At 38.6% G+C, this 17,119-nt stretch overlaps 1 protein-coding gene across 4 annotated transcripts in view; it reads right to left on the bottom strand.

Moving 5' to 3' along the window:
* Nucleotides 1-11,365, bottom strand: part of glsb (glutaminase b) — a 46,572-nt gene extending 35,207 nt beyond the window's left edge. For 3 of the 4 annotated variants that reach the window (XM_084421009.1, XM_084421010.1, XM_084421011.1), the window contains exon 1: nt 10,838-11,303. In XM_084421009.1, coding sequence (XP_084277135.1) covers nt 10,838-11,124 — 287 coding nt within the window. In that variant the 5' untranslated portion in view covers nt 11,125-11,303. Of the gene's footprint in view, nt 1-10,837 lie in introns of all 4 variants that reach the window. The other variant, XM_084421008.1, reaches the window with a different exon arrangement.
* Between the last annotated feature and the right edge of the window lie 5,754 nt (nt 11,366-17,119).

Here is a 17,119-nt window from a genome sequence, read left to right as displayed (position 1 = left end):
CCACCGACAGATGCTGTAACCTATAAAGCTGCTGCCTAAATTATGTTCAGCTGACAGCTCTCAGTAAAGACTGAAACAAACCTGGTGCATTAGCCACTGTATACAATGGCCAGTATAGGCTCAGGGTAAAGTGTTTGTTTTTCAGAGTGCATGGGACAGGTATGGGATATGGAAAGGACAGACTGTGTTCTACAGTTACTGCTGCTGACAGTGGTATTTCATCTAAACCTTGTGCCAAGTGGAAACGTATTCTGGATACAGGTGTAGGTGAGGTCGTTCAGTCTCATTCTCAAAAGATTTAATGTAACTAAACACTGTAAAACTGACTAGCTCTACAATCTTTCCTTGTCTCAAAACATATGAGTATGAGAGCATTGAGACAGGGATGTTTTAGTACCATAACAAAAACACATCAGAGTTGAAAAGTCTTGTTCATTTCCTTGAATACATTTAAACTGTCCGTTTAAGTGAATAAATTAAAAAGATCAATTTCACCCAGAATCAAAGGTGTTTGGCATTTTTCATAAATTAAAATGTATGTGGGTATTGGGTAAATATTACTGAACTACTATGAATTGATACACTGTAAAAAAATTGTAACACTCCCAAATCAAAAATTTCAATTGACCGATAACATCTAAATTTTTCAATTGGCCCAAGTGAAAATCTGTACATTTAATTTTAGAATTTACAGAATTTCACTTGGGCCAATTGAAAAATTTAGATGTTATCGGTCAATTGAAATTTTTGATTTGGGAGTGTTACAAATTTTTTACAGTGTACTGTATATTGGTGCATATAAATAAATGATTCAACATATGTTAATTTAGTGATAGGATTGGAAGAACTAACATGACAATTATTTTACTAGATTTTTAATCGCAATTTACTTATTTACTTACGTATGTATGTATGTATGTATATATATATATATATATATATATATAATTATAAAAAAATAGTCAAAACAATGGTATTTAGAAATATTAATACAATTTAAATTAAAAGACAAATATTTTATATTTTAAAATGTAATTTATGAATTTTCAGCATCCTTACTCCAGTCTTCAGTGTCACATGATCCTTCAGAAATAATTCTAATATACTGATTTGTTTAATGTAGGCTATATTGCTCAACCCTACAACATTGCATAACATTTTTTGCTCAAGTAAAAAGTAATTGGATTAGGGGGTAATTGTTTTTGCCCCACCATTATCATTTAAAAAAAATTACTTGCAAATTATTCCAATGTTACGGTGCTGTGCCAACTGCCAAGTGCCATGTGACGCTCTCTGGAGGATTGTGGAAATATCAGTTGCACCTCTGTGAGGCCTTTGGGGTTGAGAAAGCATGCACCTCTGGCACCACGTGCAATTCAGAGGAACATTCACTGCGGGTTTCAGATGTCAGATAACTTCACTTTACTGACAGAGTGCTGGCAGATCAACTTGTCAGATAATAACTTTAATTGCGGGTATCACATCTTCATGTTCATTCACCTTTTGTGCTGAAAATCCTCGTAATTTGTTGACAGACTTTTGTTATTGAGGCATTAGATTTTACTGACATGCCAGACAACCAGTAACTAAGATGTACAGCAATATTGGAAAATTGAAAGTAACAATCTGACTGATTCAGAAAATACCAGCTCACAAAGAAGTGTATGTGTGCATGTGACAGAATGAGCAATAAAAATCCCTAAGACGACCTAAAAGGGGTGACCTATTGAAACTAGAGGTTGCTGCTATATGTGAGTTTCAACAAGTTGAAATGAACACAGAACAACTTAGCAAATCGAATAGCAACATCCTGGCAACTAATCAAGCACCACTCGCATTTTCTTTATGTGCCATTGCATTATAGCCCATTCATCTACAGTAGTATCGTTACTATAACAATGATCAAAATCTGATCAAAATTCTCTGCCGGGGCCAATGACAGCTTTTAGCAATATCTTCACTGGTTTGGAAAACAAGTTCCCCGGCACACAAGGACGAGAGCTCAGCCCATTTTTCACACTCAGTCGCTTTGGATAATTATCTGAACCGCCGAGGTTAGTTGTCAGCGGTGAATCAAAAGTCCACGGATGGCTTTCCAACAACAAATTATCATGACTCAACAAGTACAGTGAAAGACACGGTTTCAAATAAATGCTCGATAAAAGGTGATCAAGAGCACAAATGGCATTAAATTGTACTTTTGGCACATAGACCATATGTTTTGGCACAGAAACACACCATCCTTTTGTTATTTTCAGGTCATAGAGTCAGAAGATATAACCCCTCGTTGCCTCAGATATATTCACTGACACCATGTTTAGTTATCTCCTGGAGAGGGCTGCCCTGTCTCATGCTGAATGAGCCGTGCATCATGTTACACACAGAGAGAAAACTAAAACATTGTGACTGATGTCTTCTGAACTTCATATTAAAAACTCATATTAAACACTCTGATCCATTTATGAATTAAACAAGGTGTTCATTTGACTTTGAGTGCCACTTCACAAGGCTCAAATGACGATCAACGCATCACGCTGAAGCTGATGTTTCACTTCATAGAGATCTGTTGGGAGTGATTCAAAGCATTGAACATGCCAGGGCTGCATTTATGCATTTATGAACCTCTCGTCCAACAAAAGATAACATTTAATAAATCAAAGCGTTTCAATCGTCTGTTTATTCAGCTACAGCGATAGTATGATGCCCATAGGGATTTCCTGGAATGATGTGCGTTGTCTACCGCCTGGTCCGCGGGGCATATTTGGAGTTTCTGGGCGTTCAGATGGAGCAGCATTTACTACTGATCATGGAGCCGTTCTCGTAATCATGTGCGGTTTCATTTCGATAAATCATGCGGCCCTAGAACATGATGTTATCAGTCATGAGAAATCCCCATCAAGCCTCAAACTAGAGGTCTGCACTCCCGCGGGAGTCCCGCGGGACCCGCGGGTCGCGACGCAAAACAGTGCGGCGCGGGACAAATTTTGAAAGGTCATTGCGGGCGCGGGCGGGATGATCCGGTGCACTTGCGGGTGCGGCCGGGAGGGATGATACGCTGCACTCCCGCAAATTAAATATTAGTGTAAAGTAAAATATATAAATGGTTAAAGTAGCGTTCATAATTTGTACTTGTGAGAGAGATTCTGTTTGTCAGCAATAAAAACGTTTTAAGCAATCTAAACTTGTGGATGTTGTCGTTTGGGGTAGAGGGGGGCGTAATCTCGCGCACACTTGTTTAGAGACAATTCCTTCCCGCTGCTCCGTGTTCGAATACTTCATTCAAGTTCAAAATAGACATCATGGACGAGGAACAGACTCAGAGCACCTCAGATATAGCCCTAAGCGCTTACAGTGTAAATTGTCAACCGCTGAACTTTTAGTCATCCTAACAACAAACAGAGCATTGCGTAATGTAGTGCATCAGAGCAGCATCAAGAATATCAAGTGCGCAACGCTGCTCAACGCTGCAAAAAAGCACATCGCTTTAATGCAAAATGGAAAAATATAAATAAAACTGTAATATGCACATGATTAGGTAATCACGGCTGCTGTAATCTTATTCACATTTCTTTTTCTGATTAATTGTTTTGCTCTATGAGAGACACAATTTAACAAAATTATTCGGGGCTAAAAACGTCCTAGCGCCGCCCCTGATCCTGCCTGCCGTCTTGCGGGCATTTGCGGGCGGGAGCGGGACATAATATCACAGATGCGGGCGGGAGCGGGACTAAAAATGACAAATCTTTGCGGGAGCGGGCGGGAGCGGTACTAAACACTGCGGGAGCGGGCGGGAGCGGGACTGAAAATTGTGTCCCGCGCAGGTCTCTACCTCAAACGAATACAACAACAAAGATATCTTCTTTATCTTCTGACAACTGATGGCAAACTGAGCAAACTGATTTGTTCACCTGAAGAAGGACAGACACAGGCAATCGCATATGCTCAGTTCTGCTTCTAAATTAAATAAGGGACCAATCTGGGAAGCTCTACATAACTAGCAAATATGTGCATCACACAAAAACATATCACTAGCAATAAGACTTGCTACAGATTTTGTTGTCAGCATGTTGCAAATGGCACAATATTCTAATAAGGATAAAAATACACAAAATTTGCCCATAAATAAGTAATAAGTAAAACATTTACTCACTAGATTTTAAAACAAGGCCAGGATTAATCTCAGATTAAACAAAGGTCCATCAGAGCAACTGCACCCATACTAAAAAAAAAAATCCAAAGGCTGATTTATAAAAGACAAAAAGGCAACATGTTCTAACAGTTAGATAGAAGAACAGTCACCAAACCCATCATGATGGAACATTACAACTAGAAATGGAATAAAAATAATCAGCAAACGGCCTTATGAATGTGTGAAATAGAGAATTAAACCAGGATGAAGACCAGAGTGTTGAGACACAAAAAACCTACAAGAAAGAATTGAAATCTCCTAATATAGAAGTGGAAGGAGCCAATCTTATAGAGGTGGAGAGCAGAAAGGCCTTCTGGGATTCCCAAGAGATTAACTGACATTTCACAGATCAATAAGAGAAACGTTTGCTGACCTTCAGAAGGTCCTTGATGAAAATAGTGATGTGCAGTAGTATGAAAAAAATAAATAAATCATCTCATCTCAATAGTAGTGTACCACCACAATGTAGTTATATTAAATAACCATGTGGTAATCCATATCTCTGCACAATCCAATGATCTAAATACATACTTTACAAATGAAAGGAACTTCATCCTTTAAAGAGGATACTATTATTTGATTATTTTCTCTTTTTATTTGGAACTTGGAGGCAAATGAAAAGATTTTATTATTCATAAGTGAATAGCAAAAATATCTTCATATTGCCACTTTATATAACATCAGAACTAAAAGCAAAAGAATGAAAACAGCTAAACTAATGTTAAAAATTAATTCTAAATTCTGATTGGACAAACCACACTGGTCAATCAAATATTTTTTGTTACATAGGGATCTATCACATAAGTAGTGGGATAAAAGTTTCTAGTTTTAAAGAAAACTTATTTAGTTTAGTAAATATGTTTAATTATAATATTATTTGTTTAATATTCAGTTTCACTGATCATTAATGTATCGTAATAAATGTAATAAATAAGAAACATTTCAAGAACGTCTGGTGTGGAACTGAAGTGCATATATTCAATTTTATATATTTTTTTTAATGAGCTCGTAGATTTTTCAACTTAGGAGCACGTGTGCTCCTTGGGAAAACAGTAAGCGTCAAGCCCTGCATTTAAAGCAGAGTGATCTCTATATCATCGTATATATCAGAGCAGTTCTAGAACAAGTATTCCTCTCACACTTTCTCCATTATAACCTGTTAAGTCTTGTTGTCAAGGCAACAGCAGTAGCTCTGGGAGTCTGTGACAGCATGTGTCTGGTGTCTGTGATCAGCTTCAGGTCCAAACCAGCAGCCTGTGGTCTCGCTTTCACCCATAACATCAGCAGCAGCAGACTCCTGAAATTTCCATTCACCTCTCCTCACCTTTTTTAAACACTTTGAATACACAGCATATCCCCATGACAACAAAACAATCAATATCTAATTTTCAAAGGAATGCAGAGCTGATTGCTTCAAACAGGACGTGTCAGCTCAAAGCTTCTCGCTGGAAGTATCAAGGCAATTAATGATGAGTAAACACAGCACAGTTAAAACTGGTCTGTTTATATAGAGGTATTTTGGATTGGATTGGATGGATGGATGGGGTTAGTGTTGTCAAAAGTTCCGAGTTCGGGACTGAGATTTAAAAAATGTGACGATCCCAGCATTTCCCTCTAGCATGGGAATGGTTATAATTGTGCTCTTATAAACTATTCTAACTCAAACGTTCTGGGAAAACGTTTTTAGATGAAAACTGAAAGAGGTGTCAGAAGCTTAGTAATGGTGACGATGAATTCATGGGACCGTGGTGTAGTTTGTTTATAGCTTTTTACTTCTGGCGACTGCATTTAGGCTTCAAAATTCATAAAAGTTGAGTATCTGTGATAATTGTATTGATGGACAAAACATGCAAGTATCATACAATTTTGTTGATCGCAGAGCTTGTTTTTAGCGATAATCCAAAAGGGAAAATCCTATTGGTTTTTTGTCGAGGGAACCAGCGTGATGCTAACTGCCGGTTGGCCAACAAAGTGACGTCAATACCTGCACCACTCTATTGTGTTCACTACGTTCGCTCTGTTGAGCATAGATGTCTAGAGGCGTTTAAAGGGTTAGTTCACCCAAAAATGAAAATTCTGTCAGTAATTACTCACCCTCATGTTGTTCCAACCCCGTAAGACCTTCGTTCATCTTCGGAACACAAATTAAGATATTTTTGATGAAATCTGAGAGCTGTCTCACTCCTCCATAGACTTCTAGGTGACTGAAACTTGCTGGCCCAGAAAATGTATTAAAGACTTCGTTAATATAGTCCAAGTGACTCCAGTGGCTCAATCTTAAGTATATCAAGCGACGAGAATACTTTTTGTGCGCAAAAACAAACAAAAATAACGACTTTATTCCACTATTCATTTCCTTCTCTCTGGGCCTCAAGTTAGTTCACGTAGTGTTTTTGCGCAGCGCGTCTGTGTTGTACGTCACCACGCATCACATACGACCAGCGTCGGCCAATAGTGAGCCTACGTGGTGACGTGTAACACAGACGCGCTGCGCAAAAACACTACGTGAACTAACTCGAGACCCAGAGAGAAGTGAAGGAAATGAATAGTGGAATAAAGTAGTTATTTTTGTCATTTTTGCCACTGTAGTCACTTGGACTATATTAACGGTCTCTTTAAAACATTTTCTGGGCCAGCAAGTTTCGGTCACCTATAAGTCTATGGAGGAGTGAGCCAGCTCTCAGATTTCATCAAAAATATCTTAATTTGTGTTCCGAAGATGAACGAAGGTCTTACGGGGTTGGAACAACATGAGGGTGAGTAATTACTGACACAATTTTCATTTTTGGGTGAACTAACCCTTTAAGAAATCGTTCAACAGGACTCAAAATGCTAGAGGGAAATGCTGGTATCGTCACATTTTAAACATTTTGACAACACTAGATGCGGTCGACCACTACACCATATCCATGCAATTACAACCTTACAGCACTTTTAATTGTGTAATAATCTGCATTACCCATTAGTCCAAGTTCAACACGTCACTAAACAGGATTATGCTGTACGTCATCAACTTTAATCATGCCAGCTGAACCAATGCCCATGTTTTTCATTAACAGAGTAGGCAAGGACAGCAGAAATTTAAACAAATTTTGCAGAAAACCACCATTAATTTTACTCTTTGTCTCAGACTGTCTGGAAAACAGCAGTCATCTTGCTCCTCCTTGAGACAGAATGGCATTCATGAGAGGATGATCAAGCTCTCGATTAAAGTCTCTCTGCAAGGACAGCACGAGCCTTCTGCGTCATCTTATAAATAATCCATATGGACAGACGAGCGATGAGTCACGCACACTGTGTGAACCACAGGCAAACAGAAGAGCATGAGGAAAAGACTGCCAGGGATATGTTCATCTATAAACATGGATAATAAGTTTGGTTATATATAAGAGATGAATGCTCCACTGAAAACACTGCAGCAGATCTTCCCACACACTCACTGGCTGTTTGTGAAGTGCATTATTTACATTCTACAGCTGCCGTATGTGTGGAGTCATAATGTAGCAGCTGATAAGAGTAGCCGCCGCCACTCCCCTCTTCAACTTTCACAAAGTAAACATTAGAGGATTAGCACACTAATGCTAAACATTATTGGTTTCATCATGATTCATTCCAGTTACTCAAAACTTTTACATGCATTGATTCATAAAAAATCATACTCGTTCCCCAAATCATTTAGTGGCACTTTCTGCAAGTCATCAGGAGGAAACAAGAAGTTCTGTTATGAATGAGTCACTCAACAAATTAGCTAAAAAAAACAATGAGGCGGGTTAGCCTAAATAGCTTGTGTGTATGGAGTTGGAACACATTCATAACCGTTTCTTTCTTGTTGTGAATGACTAAAGGCCAATCACGCCAAGAACAATAATTGGTGCTGGGTCGATTATCAATTTATCGTTTTTAATCAATCTTCACTTTGATGAACAAACATCGATCCAAATCAATCTTTTAGTTTATGTTTTCTGTTGATGTGTGAACAAAACTTTACAAACATTATTTGTAGAGCACCTTCCATCCAATTATCACGATCTTCGTTCACAAACTAGACAATCTAAAAATGGCATTTCAATAACTTTGGTTTACGAACGAGTTGTTCCAATTCATTAATTTTCTTAACGCCCAAGTTCATTCAGATGTTTCACGAATTCGATTTCTTTGGTTATTTCACTCACGAAACACAGAGAAGGTCAATTCATTCATAAACTAGGGCTGCATCCGAAATCGTATATTTCCCTACTTTATAGTAGGCTAGCGAGATTTTGAAGTGTGCATGCGGTGGTCACTTTACTATCCCATGAATCCACGGAAGAGGATTTGTGAATGGCAGTGAAGTGACGCAACTGACGCTGGTAGGTCACATGATAATGACAACATGGCGAATATAGTACGTCCGAAATTACATTCATTATACATACATTCATACTATATAGAACATATTTTTTAGAGCTTGTGAAGTAATAAGTGCCTAATGTTACTCAAGAGAGCATGCGATTTCGGACGCTGCCAAGCGGTTTCGTTTAAAAAAAAAAATTCGGGGGCACATTCGTTCAGTGCGTTCAACCAAAGAAATGCTCCTTCACAGCCCACACTCGAATACAATTGGTTCGTGCTATATAGTTGGTCTTTGATGAAGGTGTGACAAAGTGACATTAAAGGCAGGGTCGGCAGGTTTTTTCAAAAAAAGAAAATCCAAATTTGTTTAAACTTTCTTTATATACCAATACATAATTAAAATGTAAGTACTCTGAAAAAGAGAGTATAAAAATCGAGTGTCTCTAGTCCTCTCAGGGCGCAATAAACACAGCTACTTATTTCCATTCGGAACGAATGAAATGATTGGCTGGGCGACTGTCACTCTCCCTCGCTACCATGGCTACCACCCCTGTCGCTACAGGAGCTGCCCACATGCGCGCACCCGTTTGACTCGAGGAGGGGAAGAGGCACTGAGAGAGGCACGGAAGCTAGGAAGAATCACAATAATGGCAGAGAAAGAGCAGTCAAAATTCCCAGTACCTGCATATACAGTCAGCGAAGGCAAACAATTATCGAGTATCGAAACTTTACCAGTATCGATATGCTAGCTTGATAGTGAGTACTAACAGCCATGTTAGTTGTTTATATTCATAATGATAAAGTTAGGTATTTTATTACGTGATTCTAACATGATGTCACTACATGCACTGCGCTCCGCTCCGCTCGGCGCTGGCAAATGGGCCTTTCACACAGGACGCGGAATGCGCGGCGCTTGCCGCTGGGTTCAGCGTTGCCCTTCAGATACAACGTGATTTGCGCTGCGCTATGACGTAGGCGGAGTTTTAAAAACTTTTAGCGGGAGCTCTATTACGTCTGTTGTTCCTCCTTTCGGTCAGCAGCAAACAATGTATCTGTCCCGTTCTAAGAAGCGAGCGATAGCGCTAGTCCTGCTAATGAGAATAAAGAGAGAAGCAAGGAAGAAGAGGTTGTGGGTGCATGAAACCCTCAGGTCCAGAGAACAATTCGGTGAATTTAGTACAATATACTAAACTTGTATCGTACAGCTCAGGAAATTCCGACACACACAGTACATCCATTCATCCATTTTGATTTCCGTGCTTGTTTGGATCCCCTGATTCTATTGGCCGCGCTGGTAATCGTCACAGAGCGCAGTGGCAAAAGTTGAACTATTTTGAACTTTGACCGCGGCGTGCGCGTGAGCACGCCAGTGATGCGCACCGGTCGGCATGCGCACCGGTCGGCATCCTTGTTCATGTGTTTTGGGGGCGTGGCTTGGAATAAGGTGGGAGTGAATGGAATAAGTAGCTGTGTTTATTGCAGTCCTGAGAGGACTACAGACACTCGATTTTTATACTCTCTTTTTCAGAGTACTTACATTTTAATTATGTATTGGTATATAAAGACAGTTTAAACAAATTTGGGAAAAAGTTTTTTTAGAAAAATCCTGCCTACCCTGCCTTTAAGTGTTAAATATCCAAATATTTCAGTTATTAAATTAAACGAATTAATGATGTTCAATTATTCACTTAATAGGCTATTATTATTATTACTATTATTATTATTTATTAATGAACAATTAATCAAGTGTAAGAAATGACGTTCAATTGGTTTTATTATGCACTAATGTGTTTTCTTACGCATTATAGTAAGCTATGCATATGTTAAATTAATATCATTCATACTTAGGATAATAGTTAACTGACAGTTTGGGGAGATCCGATTTCGAGGGAGGACACGATTTGTCATGACAACGGAACAGGAGTCACGCGCTTCAAAAAGCAGCCACTTCTGTGAACGGAAAATACAGCCAGTGCATTGAAGTGAACGAGACCGATTCACTCACTTAAAAAGATTCGTTCAAAAACCATAATGTCAAGACGTTGGACTGTCCTTCACATAGTAATAGGGAGTGCCACATTACCAGAAAGAAACACTGTATACGTGACCTTAACCAAATTCTAATATATTAATATTAGACTGCACATGTTCTCCACCCACTTGCAGTAAAAGTGTACACACAGCGCCACGTTGTCAGCCTTTCAGGAATATTTTTTGGCGCGTGTGCTGAACACATGCCATATACTTCTGATCAATAACCTTGAATATCTCATGCGTCATGACCAAATTACAAATAACGTTAAATAAATTTCGTACTTATCTGCCGTCGCTTCCTGGACAGTCTCATCTTTCTTCACCGGCTCTGTGGGTTCAATCGCACCATCGGTCTTTGTACACAGAAATCTTCTCCCAGCTAAAGGCTGAATAAAAGGTCTTCCATTGTAGACAATCTTTAATTTAGATATTCTGTCATCCCGATAAGCAGCGCTGAAACAGTACGCGTTTGGTAAAGTCTTTTTGTGCCTTATAATGTCAGAGAACGAACGCTTAGGGCTGGTTTGAATCAACTCCTTGAGCACAATTGAAGCCCTAAACTGTAACATCTCAGTCTTGTCGAGCTAAATCAGTTTAATGTCCTTATTTTGAAAAATACTAGGAGACAACTTGTAGTTCCAGAATCAACAGCACAATTTCCACACTTTACGCACCTACCAAGTACTGACTAAGCCAAGAGCATTTTAGTGGCGAACACCGAGCAATGCGTTTACGTACACGCCCAGCTAACGTATTATTGAGCAACGTGCTAATGTATGCATGAATTCTCTCATATCATTGGCTGAAAAATACATGTTTCATTTTTGATTGCCATGCATCACATCCTGCAATGACTCACTGTATGACCCGCGTTGAATGTTTTGTCTTTGACTTTGAAATGTTGCTTTTTGAGTATATAAGAAATTGAGTGAATGCTAATTTTTGTTGTCCTGAAAGTGTTTGCACATTTACCTTTTTTAGCATAAACTAACACAGTACTCACCCTGGCCACCACATGTTTGAACTGTTGCTGTCTAGAGGACGCCTCAGATCACTGGACGCCAAGTAAATTAATTGTGTGTGCAAACTCAGCAATAAATAAATAATAAATAATAACATTGTACACTTAAAAAAAATACGTAAAAAAACCGTATTGGTTTAGGTATACTTCAACTTCATTTTGTTTATTATAGAAAGGGCTAATTGTCAATGCAACAAGGTTTTTTTTTAGTTTATTTTTTTTAGTTTTTCCATCTAATATTTATATTTTATTTATTTTAATTGAACTTTATTTCAATTACAATTTTTTTTTAGTTTTACTTCGCTATAACAAAACGATGTGCCTATATTTACCTGATACTACCTGATACCTTTATCTATATATATGCTATTTATATTATATAGGGAGATCAGAGTTGTTGTCAAACTTTTTACTCCCGTGAATATTTCTCACAGTTGGAAAAATGACTATCTATCTAAAACAGTACTGTTCAGAGAAACATCATTATAGCTGAGTAGCTGACATATATGCACATAGTCTTTAAGTAAGCCATATGGAAAAATTCATGCCATCAACTGAGTCGTCATCCATTTTATAAGACCAAGTGCAATTCAGTTAGACATAAAATCTGTTATAATGTTAAAATAAATAAATAGTCATGCTTAATGATGCAATTTTAAATTATTACCTGTAGATTTTAATCTGATGCAAGAAAATGTTAATATAAGATGATACTGGGCGAGATGTTAATATAAGATGAAACTGGGTGAGAAGTTTGCTAACAACAAAATTTGATTGTGGCATGTTTTAGAGAAAGCTGTTTATCTCTAATGGCTGTAAAATGAAGAGCTCAGGTCTGCATGGAGCTCAAGAGAAACCAATCACGACTGATGTTTCCATAATGTAAAAAGAGAAAATAACTGGATTCTGGTGATCAGTTCAGGTGTTGCTCTGGGGTTGTGCAACCATTCAGTGACAGTTCAAGGACCTGTCAAGCGGTCTTTATGTTGGTAAACATTATGGGGGACGCTGTAGTTGAAATAGCTTACTATTATTGCCTGAAGTTGTATTCTTGCGCACCACAAAACAGCCCTCCAAATGCACCAATCCCATGAAGCATTGGGAATGATGGTATTGAGTCAGTCTAAAACAACTTATGTATTTGAATATATCTGAATATTTTGCAATAAACATTAAATAGAATGTATTCTATACCTACAATTTATGACTCGTTGTCAATAGTAATCTGTTGAGTAATGCTTCATGGAACAAGTAGTTTCCACATAAGATCATTTTTCTTGGGAGTGGGAAAACTACTTCTGTAACTGAGGCCACTGAAAAAGTGGACAGTCGCTGTTGTTGTGCTCTACTAGGCCTACAATCCAGCAAGTTGCAGATTTAACTCTGATTTTATCAAGAGAATCGTATCGTCACCTTCCTAAAATAACTGCCTAAGTCATTTTTTCAGGTTTCTCAAAAAACACACAAAAAAATGAAAAATAACTTCAGAGGTTCGGTCTTCTTGATGCAGCTCCCATCTTGAAAAGCTTGTAAAATTGCCTTTTAAATTTTTAAAATTGCTTGTAAAATCTTTTGACTTAGGCCAAATAAAACGGCCTAAGTCACACTCTTGACATAGGCCATTACACTGCAGGGGTAGAACTGCATGATCTGTTCAACTGAGGACGTGGGGATTTTACCAGAGGTGGCCAGCATCATGAGGAGATGACTTATGCAAAAAAATCATTTTTGTCAAAAAATTACTTAGGCAATTATTTTAGGAAGGTGACGATATACAATATCTTATTAATCTCTTGATTATCCAGAAAAATAAAAGCCATTTGGTTCTGTATCAGAACAATTGTATTTTCTGTGCGAGTTTGTCCTTGAGGAAAACATTATATGAGTCATTCAGGCCTACCCATTCTAGAAACTTCTAAACTTTTACAAGGCCTAAACCAAAAAAAGAATGTAGTGTTTTACGCCTCCTACTGTCACAGTGAGGTAATTACAAGAGGTTACGATTTCACTCTTGGCTTCAAAAGAAAATAATCCATTAGAGAACACGTATACAGTCTGATGCTGCCATCTTGTGGAGAATGTGTGAGAAATTGGATTTAGCCCAAACATGACAAAATAGCATGTTTGTTTATATTTATTCTTGAACAGTTTTCATCTAGTAATAAACAGCAATATGTCTCTTACAACAACAACAACAACAAACTACTGTGGCAGTAGCCTAGTGATGGTAGGCTATCACATGGTAATATCACGGTACTTCAGTGGTATACTGTTGGTATTACCATGGAACATTTCTGAAAAGTAATTGTATTAGCCTATATGGTGCATGTATGAACCTCTGGTTCATATAAAATCAGTTTATATGACAGTAAAGGCTGATTTATACTTCTGCGTCGGACATGTTAAAGCCTCATTATACTTCTGCGTCGGACATACGCCGGAGCCTAGGCCTATACGCCGTAGGCAACGTGTTGGTTTTAATTTATACTTCTGTGTCGTTGTCCGCGTTGACGCGCACCTGGGGAGCATGTTACCCCGAGTGAGGGGTTCTGGCAGACCAATCACAGCGCTTGTGTCCGCGTAGAATTGACGCGTTGTTACATTTTTGGAGAGGTGCACGTCAGGGTACGCCGAAGGGTACGCGCGCTACACACAGCCTACGACGTAGCTACGGCGGCAGTTCGACGCAGAAGTATAAAACAGGCTTAACTCAGAAGTAAAGCCTGTCATATGAAATAGTGGCTAGAAAAAATCAATCAATAAAACAACAAAATATTTGAAACTATTATAGAGAGAATATGGAGATAATGCTCAGGGAGAAAAAACACTGTTTTATTTAGATGACCAAACTGAGCAAAAATTGCATTTTGGAGCAGTTGCTGATATTTATATGGCCAAGATGAAATTCTGATAGCTAATGTAAATCAATTAGATCTAAATAACAGTATAGCAGACTAACAATGCATAACATCCCTTGTCACTCGATATCTCCCAATAATGTGTCTTAGTAAGTAAGATGATTATTAAATGCTTAGTTTTCACAAATTAAAGTTCTGTATATAAATAATATAATAAACAAAATAATAAATAAAATATAAACAGATGAAAAAACTTATACTTAAAAAAAAAATCAAAATGTGAAATGTTTAAGTGTACTAAATTAATCAAAAAAGCAGGTTTCTGAAACACCCAATGCCGCAACTTTTTTCCGGTCTTAGATCATCAGACACCCTCGTCTGGGTGACCCAGCCAGGGATGATCATTCCCCTCTTGATCCACTGAAGCTGTGAAAAAAGCTTCATTTGTGGCTATGATGTTCTTGGTGACTCTTCTTTCCTGCAACCCTCGAATACCAAAGAGAAGCAAAGTCCCTGCAGCCCACCTCCACCCATGCCTTCTACATTCCTCTGCCAGCTCGAGATACCTGGTGGGCCTCCTCTATCTGGGCTTCCCATGGGACAGTAAGTTCCAACATGACCACTTGCTTGAAACAGTCAGATGTTAAGACCAAATCTGGCCTGAGTGTCATCCTTGCAATGTTTTTCGGATCATTTCAGCTGCTTCCAGGCCAACCTTCAGCTGCCAATCACGAGCTGAGGCTAGCAGCCCATAGGCTCCAGCTGAGGTTTCTCTCCTGCCTTGACAAGGGTGATGTTGGACCTTATTGGGAGCTGGTGTTTACTCTGTTGGATTGCGATACAGATGGTGTCAGCTACTGCCTTCAGAACCTGGTCATGGAGCCACCAGTGCCTCCCTTCTCCCAAGACTTTCGGGCAGCAGCTCACATAAGATGCGCTCTAAGGAACCTCTTGCCAGGCACAGAGGTCATGCTGGGGTATTAGCTAAACCCTGTGGGAGTTGTATGGTCCCAATTAGTCCAAGCTCCCTGCTTGCACATAGCTATTGTTACTACTACTGTTAGCTACTCCGGCTTTCGCGTTCCTCTTCCACTTCTGCACGGACCTCTCCTTGGATCAGCTGACGTCTCTCTCTCTCCCCCAGGCTTTGTCGCAGCATAGTCTTGTGTAGATACCAATCACGGCTCGTCCAGCTGCCACAGAGGCTACCAACAATTCGTTGCCCATATTCAGTACACCCCCCTCAGGCACCCCTGGGACTATCTCTCAGAAGGGCTTTCCGTAGCTTTGTGAAGGTGCTCCCTTGAAGGGAGCACGGGAAATAAAAATAAATCTAAATGCTAGACTCAAGGTCCATTAGAGAGAGAGAGAGAGAGAGAGAGAGAGAGAGAGAGAGAGAGAAATAAAAGAAACAGACAATACAAAATACAATACAATACAAACCAATTATACTAATGTTTTCTCATAGGTGACATGTATATATATATATATATATATATATGTGTGTGTGTGTGTGTGTGTGTGTGTGTGTGTGTCCAAATATTATATAAAATCAAAATCCTTTCATTAAAAAAAAAAGAAAATTCCTTATTTACAGTCCATATGTCCATTTTATAGTCTCACTGAGCACCTTATTTCCTATATACACTAGGGGGCACTATAAGGTTTTTCTTTGATTCCATGTAAAACACTTTCTAGCTGTTTGCTTTGAACTTTTTGATAATTCAACGCTATTCAGGCTCCAGCTCTAATATCTCTGTAGGGGGACACAGTATAGACAGGAACTGCTTTTGCAGATTCATTAGTGTGCACACATCACAGGACTGTTTATTTTATACAGCCTACAAGGGCAAACATTTTATTTTTTTCTATTAAATCGCATCGTTCACAATGACTTGTGAATGGCGCCGTAGCCGGTCTGACATCCGCGGGGAGAGGCTTCATTCCGGGCTGACTGTGGGCGGGCAGTGAGGTGGTTATCAGCAGCACGGAGTTTAGACGCACACAGAGACAGTGCGTACGCACAACAAAGGGTGGAAGCACAACAGTGAGTGTGTGTGAGTCATTCTGCAGTTTCAAAATGTGTTAATGTGATGTAGATGCAAATGAATAGAGGTGAAGACATATCGACCCACACGCTGCCCTCACAGTCATCTGTCTGAACGCATGTCATCAAAGGCAGATAGGCCTATTGAAAGATCAACATCAACTCTCATTTTAGTAACATAACCGTTTATACATTTTATTTAGTCATATACACTTAAATATTACGCATTTTAGTTTAGTTTTTGTGTGCAAATATTTTCTTCTACACTGCCCAGCCAAAAGGTTTTGTATAGTGCCTACATATGGATTTCTTAATATAAACGAAAATGTTTTTCTTTTTTTAATGGAGGAGTTGGACCAAATAGCGAAAGAAAAGCAGTCAACAAGTGTCCAGCATACATAAACCTTGTTAAATAAAATCTAAAACAGCTATTAAAAATCGTTTTCGCTAACTGAAATAAAACATAAACATTAGATGAAAAACTTAAACTTAAATAACTTCGCAATATTGCCTTGGCAACTTAAATAAAAGTTGAAGTAACCAATTAACTAATTAAAATAAAATCTGAAAATATAAATATTTTATAAATAAAAGTAAAACAAATACAAAGAGCATCCCAGAAGTTAGTTGAGAAAATT

This window comes from Rutilus rutilus (genome assembly GCF_951802725.1).
Source record: "Rutilus rutilus genome assembly, chromosome: 10".
Classification (NCBI taxonomy): Eukaryota; Metazoa; Chordata; class Actinopteri; order Cypriniformes; family Leuciscidae; genus Rutilus; species Rutilus rutilus.
Note: the sequence above shows the minus strand (reverse complement) of the source record. Positions and strands in the feature narration are given on the sequence as shown.